We start from the raw sequence: 13,708 nt of genomic DNA on the forward strand, positions 1-13,708 counted from the left end.
TCTGGGTTTAGGCTTTCTTTGTTGTTCTTTCTCCATCTCCTTTAGGTGTAGGGTTAGGTTGTGTATTTGAGACCTTTCTTGTTTCTTGAGAAAGGCTTGTACCGCTATATATTTTCCTCTCAGGACTGCCTTTGTTGTATCCCACAGATTTTGAACCATTGTGTTTTCATTATCATTTGTTTCCATGAATGTTTTCAATTCTTCTTTAATTTCCTGATTGACCCATTCATTCTCTAGAAGGATGCTGTTTAGTCTCCATGTATTTGGGTTCTTTCCAAATTTCCTCTTGTGATTGAGTTCTAGCTTCAGAGCATTGTGGTCTAAAAATATGCAGGGAATAATCCCAATCTTTTGAAACCGGTTGAGACATGATTTATGACCCAGGATGTGGTCTATTCTGGAGAATGTTCCATGTGCACTAAAGAAGAATGTGTATTCTGTTATTTTGGGACGGAATGTTATGAATATATCTGTGATGTCCATCTGGTCCAGTGTGTCATTTAAGGCCTTTATTTCCTTGTTGATCTTTTGCTTAGATGATCTGTCCATTTCAGTGAGGGGAGTGTTAAAGTCCCCTACTATTATTATATTATTGTCGATGTATTTCTTTGATTTTGTTATTAATTGGTTTATATAATTGGCTGCTCTCATGTTAGGGGCATAGATATTTAAAATTGTTAGGTCTTCTTGTTGGACAGAACTTTGAATATGATAAAGTGTCCTTCCTCATTTCTTATTATAGTCTTTGGCTTAAAATCTAATTGATCTGATATAATCTGATATAAGGATTGCCACCCCAGCTTTCTTCTGATGTCCATTAGCATGGTACATTGTTTTCCACCCCCCTCACTTTAAAACTGAAGGTGTCTTTGGGTCTAAAATGAGTTTCTTGTAGGCAGCATATTGATGGGTTTTGTTTTGTTTTTTATCCATTCTGATGCCCTGTGTCTTTTGATTGGGGCATTTAGCCCATTAACATTCAGGGTAACTATTGAGATATATGAATTTAGTTCCATTGTACTGCCTGTAAGGTGACTGTTACTGTATATTGTCTGTTTCTTTCTGATCTACTACTTTTTAGGGTCTCTCTTTGCTTAAAGGACCCCTTTCAATATTTCCTGTAGAGCTGGTTTGGTGTTTGCAAATTCTTTCAGTTTTTGTTTGTCCTGGAAGCTTTTTATCTCTCCTTCTATTTTCAATGACAGCCTAGCTGGATATAATATTCTTGGCTGCATGTTTTTCTCATTTAGTGCTCTGAATATATCATGCCAGTTCTTTCTGGCCTGCCAGGTTTCTGTGGATAAGTCCGCTGCCAATCTAATGTTTTTACCCTTGTATGTTACAGACTTCTTTTCCTGGGCTGATTTCAGGATTTTCTCTTTGTCGCTAAAACTTGTAAATTTTACTATCAGGTGACGGGGTGTGGACCAATTTTTATTGATTTTGAGGGGCATTCTTTGCATCTCCTGGATTTTGATGCTTGTTCCCTTTGCCATATTAGGGAAATTCTCTCCAATAATTCTCTCCAATATACCTTCTGCACCCCTCTCTCTTTCTTCTTCTTCTGGAATCCCAATTATTCTAATGTTGTATCATCTTATGGTGTCACTTATCTCTCAAATTCTCTCCTCGTGGTCCAGTGTTTGTTTGTCTCTCTTTTGCTCAGTTTCTTTATTCTCTGTCATTTTGTCTTCTATGTCACTAATTCTTTCTTCTGCCTCATTTATCTTAGCAGTAAGAGCTTCCATTTTTTATTGCACCTCATTAATAGCTTTTTTTATTTCAACTTGGTTAGATTTTAGTTCTTTTATTTCTCCAGAAAGGGCTTTTATCTCTCCAGAGAGGGTTTCTCTAATATCTTCTATGCCTTTTTCAAGCCCGGCTAGAACCTTAAGAATTATCATTCTGAACTCTAGATCTGTCATATTACCAATGTCCGTATTGATTAGGTCCCCAACTTTCAGTACTGCCTCTTGTTCTTTTTTTTGTGGTGAGTTTTTCCGCCTTGTCATTTTGTCCAGATAAGATTTGCTTTCTCCTCCTCTGAAATTCTGCTCTTCTCCTTCGTAAGTGAAGTTGGTCTTGGATGGGTTTCTTGTTGATCTTCTAGGGGAGGGGTCTGTTGCAGTGATTCTCAAGTGTATGTCGGAGGCGGAATTGCCCCACCCTTATCAGGGGCCAGGCTAAGTAATCCGCTCGGGTTCGCTTTGGGGAGGTTTTGTTCCCTGAACACTTTCCGTAGAGTTCCAGAGGATAGGAATGAAAATGGTGGCTTCCCAATCTCCAGCCCAAAGGAGCCAAGAGCTTGGGGTCCCACTCCTCAGTGCATCCTCAGAGAAAAGCACCCAATCGCTCCTGTCTCCCTGGCCTCTGGTCACGCTTGGAGAAAATCGCTCAATCGGTCGCACTTGGAGAAAAGCACTCGGTCACTTCCATCTCCCTGGCCTCCAGCCACACGCTTGGAGAAAAGTGCTCAGTCACTCCATCTCCCTGGCCTCCAGCTGTGCTCTGAGCTCATGCAGCCTGTGCCCAGTTCAAGGTAACCCTGAGTTGAGAGCTCACTCCTCGGCTTTGTCACTGTAGCTGGCTTCCCTGCTCTAATACCTGCGAACTCTGTGACACTCGGACACCCCCGGTACTTCTATGACCCCACAGGACCTAGGGTTACTCTGACCCTGCATGGGCTACCCCCGGTTTAGCCTCTGGAGCAATGTCCCTCAGTGGAGCAGACTTTCTTTTAATTTATTTTTTATTTATTTTCAACATAACAGTATTCATTATTTTTGCACCACACCCAGTTCTCCATGCAATCCGTGTCCTCTATAATACCCACCACCTGGTACCCCAACCTCCCACCCCACCCCCGCCATTTCAAAACCCTCAGATTGTTTTTCAGAGTCCATAGTCTCTCATGATTCACCTCCCCTTCCAATTTCCCCCAACACCCTTCTCTCTAACTCCCCATGTCCTCCATGCTTTTTGTTATGCTCCACAAATAAGTGAAACCATATGATAATTGACTCTCTCCACTTGACTTGTTTCACTCAGCATAATCTCTTCCAGTCCCATCCATGTTGCTACAAAAGTTGGGTATTCATCCTTTCTGATGGAGGCATAATACTCCATAGTGTATATGGACCACATCTTCCTTATCCATTCATCCATTGAAGGGCATCTTGGTTCTTTCCACAGTTTGGCAACCATGGCCATTGCTGCTATAAACATTAGGGTACAGATGGCCCTTCTTTTCACTACATCTGTATCGTTGGGGTAAATACCCAGGAGAGAAATGGCAGGGTCATAGGGAAGCTCTATTTTTAATTTCTTGAGGAGTCTCCACACTGTTCTCCAAAGAGGCTGCACCAACTTGCATTCCCACCAACAGTGTAAGAGGGTTCCCCTTTCTCCACATCCTCTCCAACACATGTTGTTTCCTGTTTTGTGAATTTTGGCCATTCTAACTGGTGTAAGGTGATATCTCAATGTGGTTTTAATTTGAATCTCCATGATGGCTAGTGATGATGAACATTTTTTCATGTGTCTGATAGCCATTTGTATGTCTTCATTGGAGAAGTGTCTGTTCATATCTTCCGCCCATTTTTTTATATGATTGTCTGTTTTGTGTGTGTGTGAGTTTGAGGAGTTCTTTATAGATCCTGGATATCAACGTTTTGTCTGTACTGTCATTTGCAAATATCTTCTCCCATTCCATGGGTTGCCCCTTTGTCTTCTTGACTGTTTCCTTTGCTGTGCAGAAGCTTTTGATTTTGATGAAGTCCCAAAAGTTTATTTTCGCTTTTGTTTCCTTTGCCTTTGGAGACATATCTTGAAAGAAGTTGCTGTGGCTGATATCAAAGAGATTACTGCCTATGTTCTCCTCTAGGATTCTGATGGATTCCTGTCTCATGTTGAGGTCTTTTATCCATTTTGAGTTGATCTTTGTGTACGGTGTAAGAGAATGGTCGAGTTTCACTCTTCTACATATAGCTGACTTTTAAAAGTTCTGATTTTGTGCTCTGTTGCTCTGCTGTTTGCGGGGAGCCAGCACCTCCCCACCGTGGTCTATCTTCCTGTTGCTTTGGATTCACTTCTCCACAGGTCCTACCTTTCAGAAAGTGATCAATTTTCTGTTTCTAGAATTGTTGCTCTTCTTCTCTTCATTTTCCCATTGGATTTGTAGGTGTTTGCAATGGTTAGATAAGCCATCTAGCTGATCTCCTGCTACCTGATGTCGTCTCAGCCTGCTACTTCTCCACCATTTTGACTCCTCCCCCCTGTAATATGCTTTTTAAAATCTCTGAATGCCAATAGATGCAAAAGGGTATAAGTAGAAATAATCATCCTTCCTACTCCTCATATTACCAAGCCCACCCAGACTGCCATATAATCTTAGAGAAATTTCCCAAGCATGTATTTGCACATTTTTTATATAAAATGCTCTGGATATGTGTTCTATGACATTTTCTCTCCAACTTCACAATATATAAAATATATTCTCAAAATGATCTCCTGGTTATACAGTACATCTATGACAAAGGGGGCAAGAAAAAACAATGCAAAAAACCCTCTCTTCTATAAATGATGCTGGGAAAACTGGACAGTTCATGTGAAAAAATGAAATGACTACTTTCTTACACAAAAAATAATTTCAAAATTAACAACACAAAATCTGAGACCTGACGCCATAAAACTCCTAGAAGAAAATATAGTCAGTAAAGTCTGCCTGGGTGGCTCAGTCATTAAGTGGCTGCCTTCAGCTCAGGTCATGATCCCAAGGTCCTGGGGTAAATCCTACCATCAGGCTCCCTGCTCTTCAGGAAGCCTGCTTCTCCCTCTCCCACTCACCCTGCTTGTGTTCCCTCTCTTGCTGTCTCTCTCTTGCAAATAAATGAATAAAATTTAAACAAAATAAAAGAAAATATAGGTTGTAATCTCTCTGACATCAGTCTTAGCAACAGTTTTCCATACATGGCTCCTCAGGAAAGAGAAATGAAAGCAAAAATAATATATTAGGACTACACCAAAATAAAAAGCGTTTGTACAGTGAAAGAAACCATTTACCAAGTGAAAAGGTATCCTACTGAATGAAAGAAGATATTTGCTAAAGATATACTTGATAAAGGGTTAATATCAAAATATATAAAGAACTTATACACATTAACACCAAAAGCTCCCAAATAATCCAATTTCAAAGTGAGCAGAGGACCTGAATAGATATTTTTCAAAAGAAGACATACAAATGGCCTACAGACACATGAAAAATTAATCATCATCAATGGACATGAAAAATTACTCAGCATGAAAAATTATTCCTAGCTGTCAGGAGATGCAAAACAAAACCACAAGGAGATGTCACCTCACCTGTCAGAGTGGCTAGAATAAAACAAACAAGCAAACAAACAAGAAATACCAAGTTCTGGCAAGCATGTGGAGAAAATAGAACCCTAGTGTGCTGCAATGGCCACGGTCTCCAAACTGTGGAAAGAACCAAGATGCCCTTCAACAGACGAATGGATAAGGAAGATGTGGTCCATATACACTTTGGAGTATTATGCCTTCATCAGAAAGGACGAATACCCAACTTTTGTAGCAACATGGATGGAACTGGAAGAGATTATGCTGAGTGAAATAAGTCAACCAGAGAGAGTTATCATATGGTTTCACTTACTTGTGGAGCATAAAGAATAACATGGAGGTCATTAGGAGAAGGAAAGGAAAAGTGAATTGGGGAAGGGGGAGACAAAGCATGATGACCTGGAAGCTAAGTGTCCATCAATAGAAGAATTGATAATGTTGTACACACACACATACACACACACACACACACACACACACATTGGAATAGTACTCAGTCATAAAAAAAAGAATGAGATCTTGCCATTTGTGACAACATGGATGGACCCAGAGGGTATTATGCGAAGTGAAATAAGTCAGACAGAGAAAGACAAATACCATATCATTTTACTGGTATGTGGAACTAAAAAATAAAACAAATAGAACAAACAACAAATGTTGAAACAGATGCATAAATACAGAGAACAAACCAGTAGTTTCCAGAGGGGTGGGGGATGGAGGATGGACAAAATGGGTGAAAGGGAGTAGGAGGTACAGACTTTCAGTTACAGACTAAGTCATGGGGATGCAAGGTACATCATAACGAACATAATCAATGGTATTGTAATAGTGTTGCATGATGACAGGTGGTAGCTCTCTTGTGGTGAGCATAGCATAATGTATAGAGTTGAAAGCACTATGCTGTAGCCCTTAAACTAATGTAATATTGTGTGTCAATTAATCTCAATAAAATAAAACAAAATATGCAATTAAACCAAAAATTTACAAAAAATAATTCCTCATATCAACACATTTTCCTTCCTTTTTGGGGGGCATAGTTTATATGGGGGGCATTATATAAATATCCCATTCTTTATTACCTAGATATCTTGATCAATTTTTCTTATTGATTACCTTTTCACTATGAAAAAAAGTTATAAATATTCTTGGAAATTTCTAAGTCTGTAGGTACTATTATTTCTGGTACAAAACCCTAGAGTTAGAATTTTCAAGTCAAAAGGTAGATACAGTGTACCTACTGTTTTTATTGACACCAAATTATACTTCAAAGGTTTTGGATTGATTTGCACAATGTCTAAGACTATATGATAGGAGTACTCTTGATTTCCTCATCCACTACCATCCAAACTTATAATCAAAAGTTTATTTACTTTTAAATTGAAGAGAACAAAATGATATTTGCAAATGACAGTATAGACAAAAGGTTGATATCCGGGATCTATAAAGAACTCCTCAAACTCAACACACACAGAACAGACAATCATATCAAAAAATGGGCAGAAATTGGAAGGGGAGATGAACCATGAGAGACTATGGACTCTGGAAAACAATCGGAGAGTTTTGAAGGGGTTGGGGGGTGGGAGGTCAGGGTACCAGGTGGTGGCTATTATAGAGGGCACAGATTGCATGGAGCACTGGGTGTGGTGCAAAAATAATGAATACTGTTATGCTGAAAGTAAATAAAAAATAAATCTAAAAAAAATGGGCAGAAGATATGAACAGACACTTCTCCAATCAAGACATACAAATGGCTATCAGACACATGAAAAAATGTTCATCATCACTAGCCATCATGGAGATTCAAATTAAAACCACATTGAGATATCACCTTACACCAGTTAGAATGGCCAAAATTCACAAAACAGGAAACAACATGTGTTGGAGAGAATGTGGAGAAAGGGGAACCCTCTTACACTGTTGGTGGGAATGCAAGTTGGTGCAGCCTCTTTGGAGAACAGTGTGGAGATTCCTCAAGAAATTAAAAATAGAGCTTCCCTATGACCCTGCCATTTCTCTCCTGGGTATTTACCCCAAAGATACAGGTGTAGTGAAAAGAAGGGCCATCTGTACCCCCAATGTTTATAGCAGCAATGGCCACAGTCACCAAACTGTGGAAAGAACCAAGATGCCCTTCAATGGATGAATGGATAAGGAAGATGTGGTCCATATACACTATGGAGTATTATGCCTCCATCAGAAAGGATGAATACCCAACTTTTGTAGCAACATGGATGAAACTGGAAGAGATTATGCTGAGTGAAACAAGTCAAGCGGAGAGAGTCAATTATCATATGGTTTCACTTATTTGTGGAGCATAACAAAAAGCATGGAGGACATGGGGAGTTAGAGAGAAGGGTGTTGGGGGAAATTGGAAGGGGAGGTGAATCATGAGAGACTATGGACTCTGAAAAACAATCTGAGGGTTTTGAAGTGGCGGGGGTGTGGGAGGTTGGGGTACTAGGTGGTGGGTATTATAGAGGACACGGATTGCATGGAGAACTGGGTTTGGTGCAAAAATAATGAATACTGTTATGCTGAAAATAAATTAAAAAAAAAATCAAATTCAGCAATATCTAAAAAGAATAGCATACTATAGCAAAGTCATGATTTTACTCCAAAAATGCAAATATTATTTAACCTTTGGAGATTAATCAATATAATTTCCCATTTTAATGGAAGTAAAGAGAAAAACCACAGGATCATTTCAATAGGAGCATAAAACGTATTTTACAAAAATCAACATCCATTGATTTAAAAACCTGAGCAAACTAGACACAAAAAGAATATTCCTTAACCTATAAATAGAACCTAACATAAAGCCTAGTACTGACATGAAATTTAGTAATGAAAGACTCAATGTTTTCCCCTCAGGGAAGATGGGGAGGAAGGCAAGGATATCTGTTCTCACTTCTATTCAACATTGTACTTAGCTAATGAAATAAATCAAGATAATGAAATTAAAAGCATAAGTTGGAAAATAAAATTATCTATTTACATATTACATAATCCTGTATGTAAAAAATCCTAAGAAATCCACAAAGAGTACTAGAACTAATAAGTGATTATCAAAGTCACAGGACAAAAGCTAAATATACAAAAATCTGTTCTATTGCTATATTCTAGCAAGAACACTGGAAATGGAAATAAAATCTATAATATATAATAAAATCCAAAAACATGAAAAACTAAGGGATATATTTTACAAACTATGTGCAAGAGTTAGGGCTGTAAAATGTTGCTGAGAGAAATTAAAGAAGACCTAAATAGATGAAGAAATATTCTGTTTTCATGAATCTGAAGGCCCAATTTTGTTAGAAAGCCAATACTTAGTCTAAAGATTCAACACAATTTTAATCAAAATCTGAGAAGTTTTTTTTTGAACTTTGAAATGCTAACTCTAAGATTTATATGCAAATATAAAGGCTCTAGAATAACCCAATAATATATAAAAAGAACAAAGCTGGGGGCCTCACAAATCTTATTTAAAGGCTTACTATAAAGCCTACAATAATTGAGAGTGTGTTATTGACATTGACATAATATCATGTAGATCAGTGGATATACACACCAATGAAATAGAACAGAGAATTCAGACACAGACCCAAACATGTATCTTCAATTAATTTTTTTTTTTTTTTTAGACAGAGAGGCAGGCAGAGAGAGAGAGAGAGGGAAGCAGGCTCCCTGCTGAGCAGAAAGCCCGATGCGGGACTCGATCCCAGGACCCTGAGATCATGACCTGAGCCGAAGGCAGCGGCTTAACCCACTGAGCCACCCAGGCGCCCCAATCTTCAATTAATTTTAATAGTATTTAGTAGTGTTGAGGGAGTAGCAATATGCTTTCTATCATCCCATTTCTGTCCAGAATGACCTAAAAACTTCTTTGCAATCAAAGCTCTGTCCTGAAAACTCAGTTTTCTAGACTCAGGTCCTACAGAAAGATTGCCAGACCAACTCTGCCTGGCCCTTGTGGGACTTAAACACTTGGGACCCATTTGCACTGTCTTCATGGGAAAGCTCTTGCTTCATATTCCTAGTTATTCCTAGTTATTATTTGTCTGTGGGTGGGGCTAAGTGGGGTGACATCCACAAAGTCTGAAGTTCTCTGGGGAGAAGGACTGTCATTCAAAGTTAACTAGGGAGCTTCATTCTCTATCATATTGCCTTCATCTCTAAGGTGTACATCTTCTCACAAAAGTCAGAGGCAGGCCCTTTAGGCTGCCCAGTTCCCAAGATGTTTCTATTAAGAGCCCTGCCTCTAAGAAGAAGATATCTCTTCTTAAGCTTACTGTTTTGATTCTCCAACTTCTACGGATGACACTGGAGAATTCAGACAAAAGGGTCATGTGGTCCAATGCCTACTTTCCCTAACTCTGATCTCAAATCCTGGATCTGGGAGTGAGACAAAAATCTCCAAATGAAAACTGTATTTAACCCTGACCATCTATTCAGTCTGCCATAATTTCAGTCCAGGAAGGGTCAGAGCATATACACTGCCATGGAACCAGCTTAAGTCATCTGCTGCTAGATATCTATCCTATTCTTCATTCAGATCTTTTACTTCCTCAGAACACAACACTGCTCATTATTCTAAGGAATAACATCGGTGCCTTATAATCCCCAGAGGACTCCTTGTTCTCCCATCATTCCACTGAAGAACACTCTGCTGGAGTCTGTTTCCCATCCAGCATAAGCTTACCTCTAAATCACATCAAGAAACCAGGAGCTTGGACGTGTGGTGGGTAGAGAGAACCAAAAAGAACACTCATCCTTGGGAGAGAAGGGGAGAAGACAGCAACTTCCCCTCTGGTCTCCGGAAGAACTTCTTTTCCATGTTCCTGTCCCTCATCAGTATTGCTGCCCTGGTCTTTGTGGTGATACAGGGTAAGGCTTTAATTAGGAAATTAGCATAGGGTTGGAGATATTGTATCTTGAGGAGTCTGTCATTCATCTAGCAGTGCTATTCCAGCTGTACAAAAGTCCCTTTCCACTACTGCCAGCTGTAAGATACCACCCAAGAGCAACGAACCACATTCTCATGTCCTTCATGTTACAAAATGAACTGATTAGGCAGAAATTTTGACATGAATTTCTTAAAGTGAACAGCTTGAGAGGAAGACACTTAGAGGCTAAGGTGAGTGGTTTAGGCTTACATATGCCTTGAGCTCCTGTACAGTACAGACATAAAGACTGCATTTGAATTTATCAGTGCTGGGTATAGATTTTAGACCTACTCTTATGGGTTATCAGTGGGATGGATAGAAGCTAATGGAAGGACAAATCTTCTTTAAACTGGAATACCACTGCTAGTGGTCAAGTCACAGCATTAGATAAAGATTTTATAGGGCCAGAGAGAAAGCCAGAGTATAACTATATACATCTTTGCTCTTTCCATTTCTGATAGTTCGTATTATAGTGTTTATTTCCTTTGACAATTGGAAGTTTTTGAAATTATCCTTTCAGTAAACTTAAATTCTAAGGCAGCATAAAGTTGTGGAAATATTTGCACACACATAAACACACACACATATTTACACACTCCATGTGTTGGCCCTGAAGAAGTGTGGAGCAATGATGGGCCAGAAAAATTTGAGACCATTGGCAGCCATAGGATAACAATAACAATGACAACAGTTGTTTGTGGAGCACTTGGTATGCGCCAATCACTTACTAAGTAGTTCACTCATTTAATCTTTGCAATAACCCTAGAGGCCAGTGCCATCATTATCTTCATCTTATTGAGTAAAGTGAGGTTCAGAGAGCATGTTATAAAGAGCAGATTAATTTCCACAAAGTAAGTTTCAGAACAGTGTTCAAACACAGGGTCATAACTTATGCCCCAAACCACCATGAAAGAATGACATGAGTCTGGAGGGGAGGCACTTCCCTGGAGGGGAGACACTGTGGCAACAAAGCAACACCATGAGGTAGGATGCTAACAACCTTCTAGTCACTGGCAGGGTAGCCACCTGGTTCTGAGGCTTATCTCCATGACCCTGTGTATCTTTTCAACTCTCCATCTTGGCAAGCACATATTAGAGACCCTATCCAAGGAAGCTACTTTATTAACTCAAAACTCTGATTTTCTATTAATTTCATGATCATAGCTAGAGAAATGGGAATGAGTGAACGTCCTCAATAGAGAGACAGCCCAGAATGTCTTGAGGGGACCCTTCAAAAGGAATCTTGTTACACAGTCTCTGAGTCATAACTAGACGCCCCCAGCACCAACATTTAGCCCAGAGTTACAATAATTCTCTTTCTCCCCATGTTTCCTCTCCTCCCTATGCTTTTCTTTTTCTCCCTCTCACACATTTGGTCTTCCCCTCTTAATTTTATGTTCTTCTTTTGTTTCCTTCTTTCCTATTCCTGAAATGTTGTTGTCTGCTACTCTGCAGTAGCAGAATACTTAATCCTTAATCCACTCCTGTCTCCCTCCTTATCAGTGGCTTTCCATGCTCTAATTCTATGACCCCCCCTGCACCTGCCCCGTTTTCTCTCTTTCTGTTTATCACTGGCCACTGACTTTGTCTTGCTTCCCCGGTTCTCTTTCTGTCTCTGTTTCATGGTCAATGATATTCTCTCTCTCCTCTTTCTCCCCTTCTCTCTTTCTTTGTCTCTCTGTCTTGCTATCTCTGCCTCTGCATCTCTGTCTTTTGTTTCCTTTCTATGCAGGGACTCAGCTCCTGGATCATGGCAAATCTGAGCCACCCTTCTGAATTTGTCCTCTTGGGCTTCTCCTCTTTTGGTGAGCTGCAGGTTCTGCTGTATGGGCCCTTCCTCGTGCTTTATCTTCTTGCCTTCATGGGAAACACTGTCATCATAATCACAGTCATAGCCAATACCCATCTACATACTCCTATGTACTTCTTTCTGGGTAATTTTTCCCTGTTGGAGATCTTGGTGACCATGACTGCAGTGCCCAGGATGCTCTCAGACCTGCTGGTCACCCACAAAGTCATTTCCTTCACTGGCTGCATGGTCCAGTTCTACTTCTACTTTTCCCTAGGTTCCACCTCCTTCCTCATCCTGTCAGACATGGCCCTTGACCGCTTTGTGGCCATCTGCCACCCACTGCACTATGACACTTTGATGAGCTGGGCTGTGTGTGTCAGGCTGGCAGGGGCTGCCTGGGCAGCTCCCTTCCTAGTCATGGTGCCCACTGTCCTCTCCCGGGCTTATCTCAATTATTGCCATGGCAACATCATTAACCACTTCTTCTGCGACAACGTACCTCTGCTGCAGCTGTCCTGCTCAGACACCAGTCTGCTGGAATTCTGGGATTTCATGATGGCCTTAGCCTTTGTCCTCAGTTCCTTCCTGGTGACCCTCATCTCCTATGGGTATATTGTAACCACTGTGCTGAGGATCCCATCTGCTACCGGCCGTCAGAAGGCTTTCTCTACATGTGGGTCCCACCTCACTCTGGTCTTCATTGGTTACAGCAGCACCATCTTCCTTTATGTCAGGCCTGGCAAAGCACATTCTGTGGAAATCAACAAGACCATAGCCTTGGTGACATCAGTCCTCACCCCCTTTCTCAGTCCCTTTATCCTTACCCTCCGCAATGAGACAGTCAAGGCAGTGCTACGAGGGCAGATGCAGAGGCTTAAAGGCCTCCACAAGGCACTACAATGAGACTGAGGAACCCGGCCAACTTCAGTCAAGCAGTTCTATGCAGAGAGGAGGCAGAGTACCAGACTGAAGACCACTGCTGAATTTCTTTAGGTTGTTTCCTCTATGGAAACATGGAAGCAAGGTAACTACAGTGAATCCTCAGTGCTCAGTGTCTGGCTCTCATAGGCCACCATGAAGGTGCTCCCCATACCCACTGATGGCTACAAGAACTCTGAAAGTAGCCCAGAGCCTGGGGAGCCAGAAGTAAGACTTTCAGTACAAGGAAGTACATGGGCTTTCCATTCAAGGACAGCAGCCAGGAAGTGTTTTCTGATCAAGAGGAGATACTACCCAGCCCAGGGGTGTGTGTGTGTGTGTAAAATTCCTGAAAGTTTTGGGATGAAACCTCAGCTCCAGTGCCTCTCCCGCCCAACTATAATCTGAAATTTTAAAAGCCCTAAAGTTGGGGCGTCAGGGTTGCTCAGATGGCGCAGCATTGACTCTTGGTTTTGGCTCTGGGTCATGATCTCATGGGTCCTGAGATTGAGCCCTGCCTGGGGCTCCACGCTCAGCAGGGAGTCTGCTTCAAGATTCTCTCTCTCTGCCCCTCCCCCCTTTTCTTTCTATAATAAATAAATAAATAAATATTTTTTTAAAAGCCCTCCTTGGGGCGCCTGGGTGGCTCCGTTCGTTGGGCAACTGCCTTCAGCTTGGGTCATGATCCCAGAGTCCTGGG

The 13,708-nt window shown here is 40.8% G+C and overlaps 1 protein-coding gene across 1 annotated transcript; it reads left to right on the forward strand.

Annotated features, from left to right (window-relative positions):
- The first annotated feature begins 11,987 nt into the window (after positions 1–11,987).
- Positions 11,988–12,993, forward strand: LOC122905464 (olfactory receptor 6V1). The gene has a single exon (XM_044247035.1). The coding sequence runs from the start codon at positions 12,025–12,027 to the stop codon at positions 12,991–12,993; it is 969 nt and encodes a 322-aa protein (XP_044102970.1). The 5' UTR covers positions 11,988–12,024.
- Positions 12,994–13,708: the final 715 nt, after the last annotated feature.

This window comes from Neovison vison, chromosome 4 (genome assembly GCF_020171115.1).
Source record: "Neovison vison isolate M4711 chromosome 4, ASM_NN_V1, whole genome shotgun sequence".
Classification (NCBI taxonomy): domain Eukaryota; kingdom Metazoa; phylum Chordata; class Mammalia; order Carnivora; family Mustelidae; genus Neogale; species Neogale vison.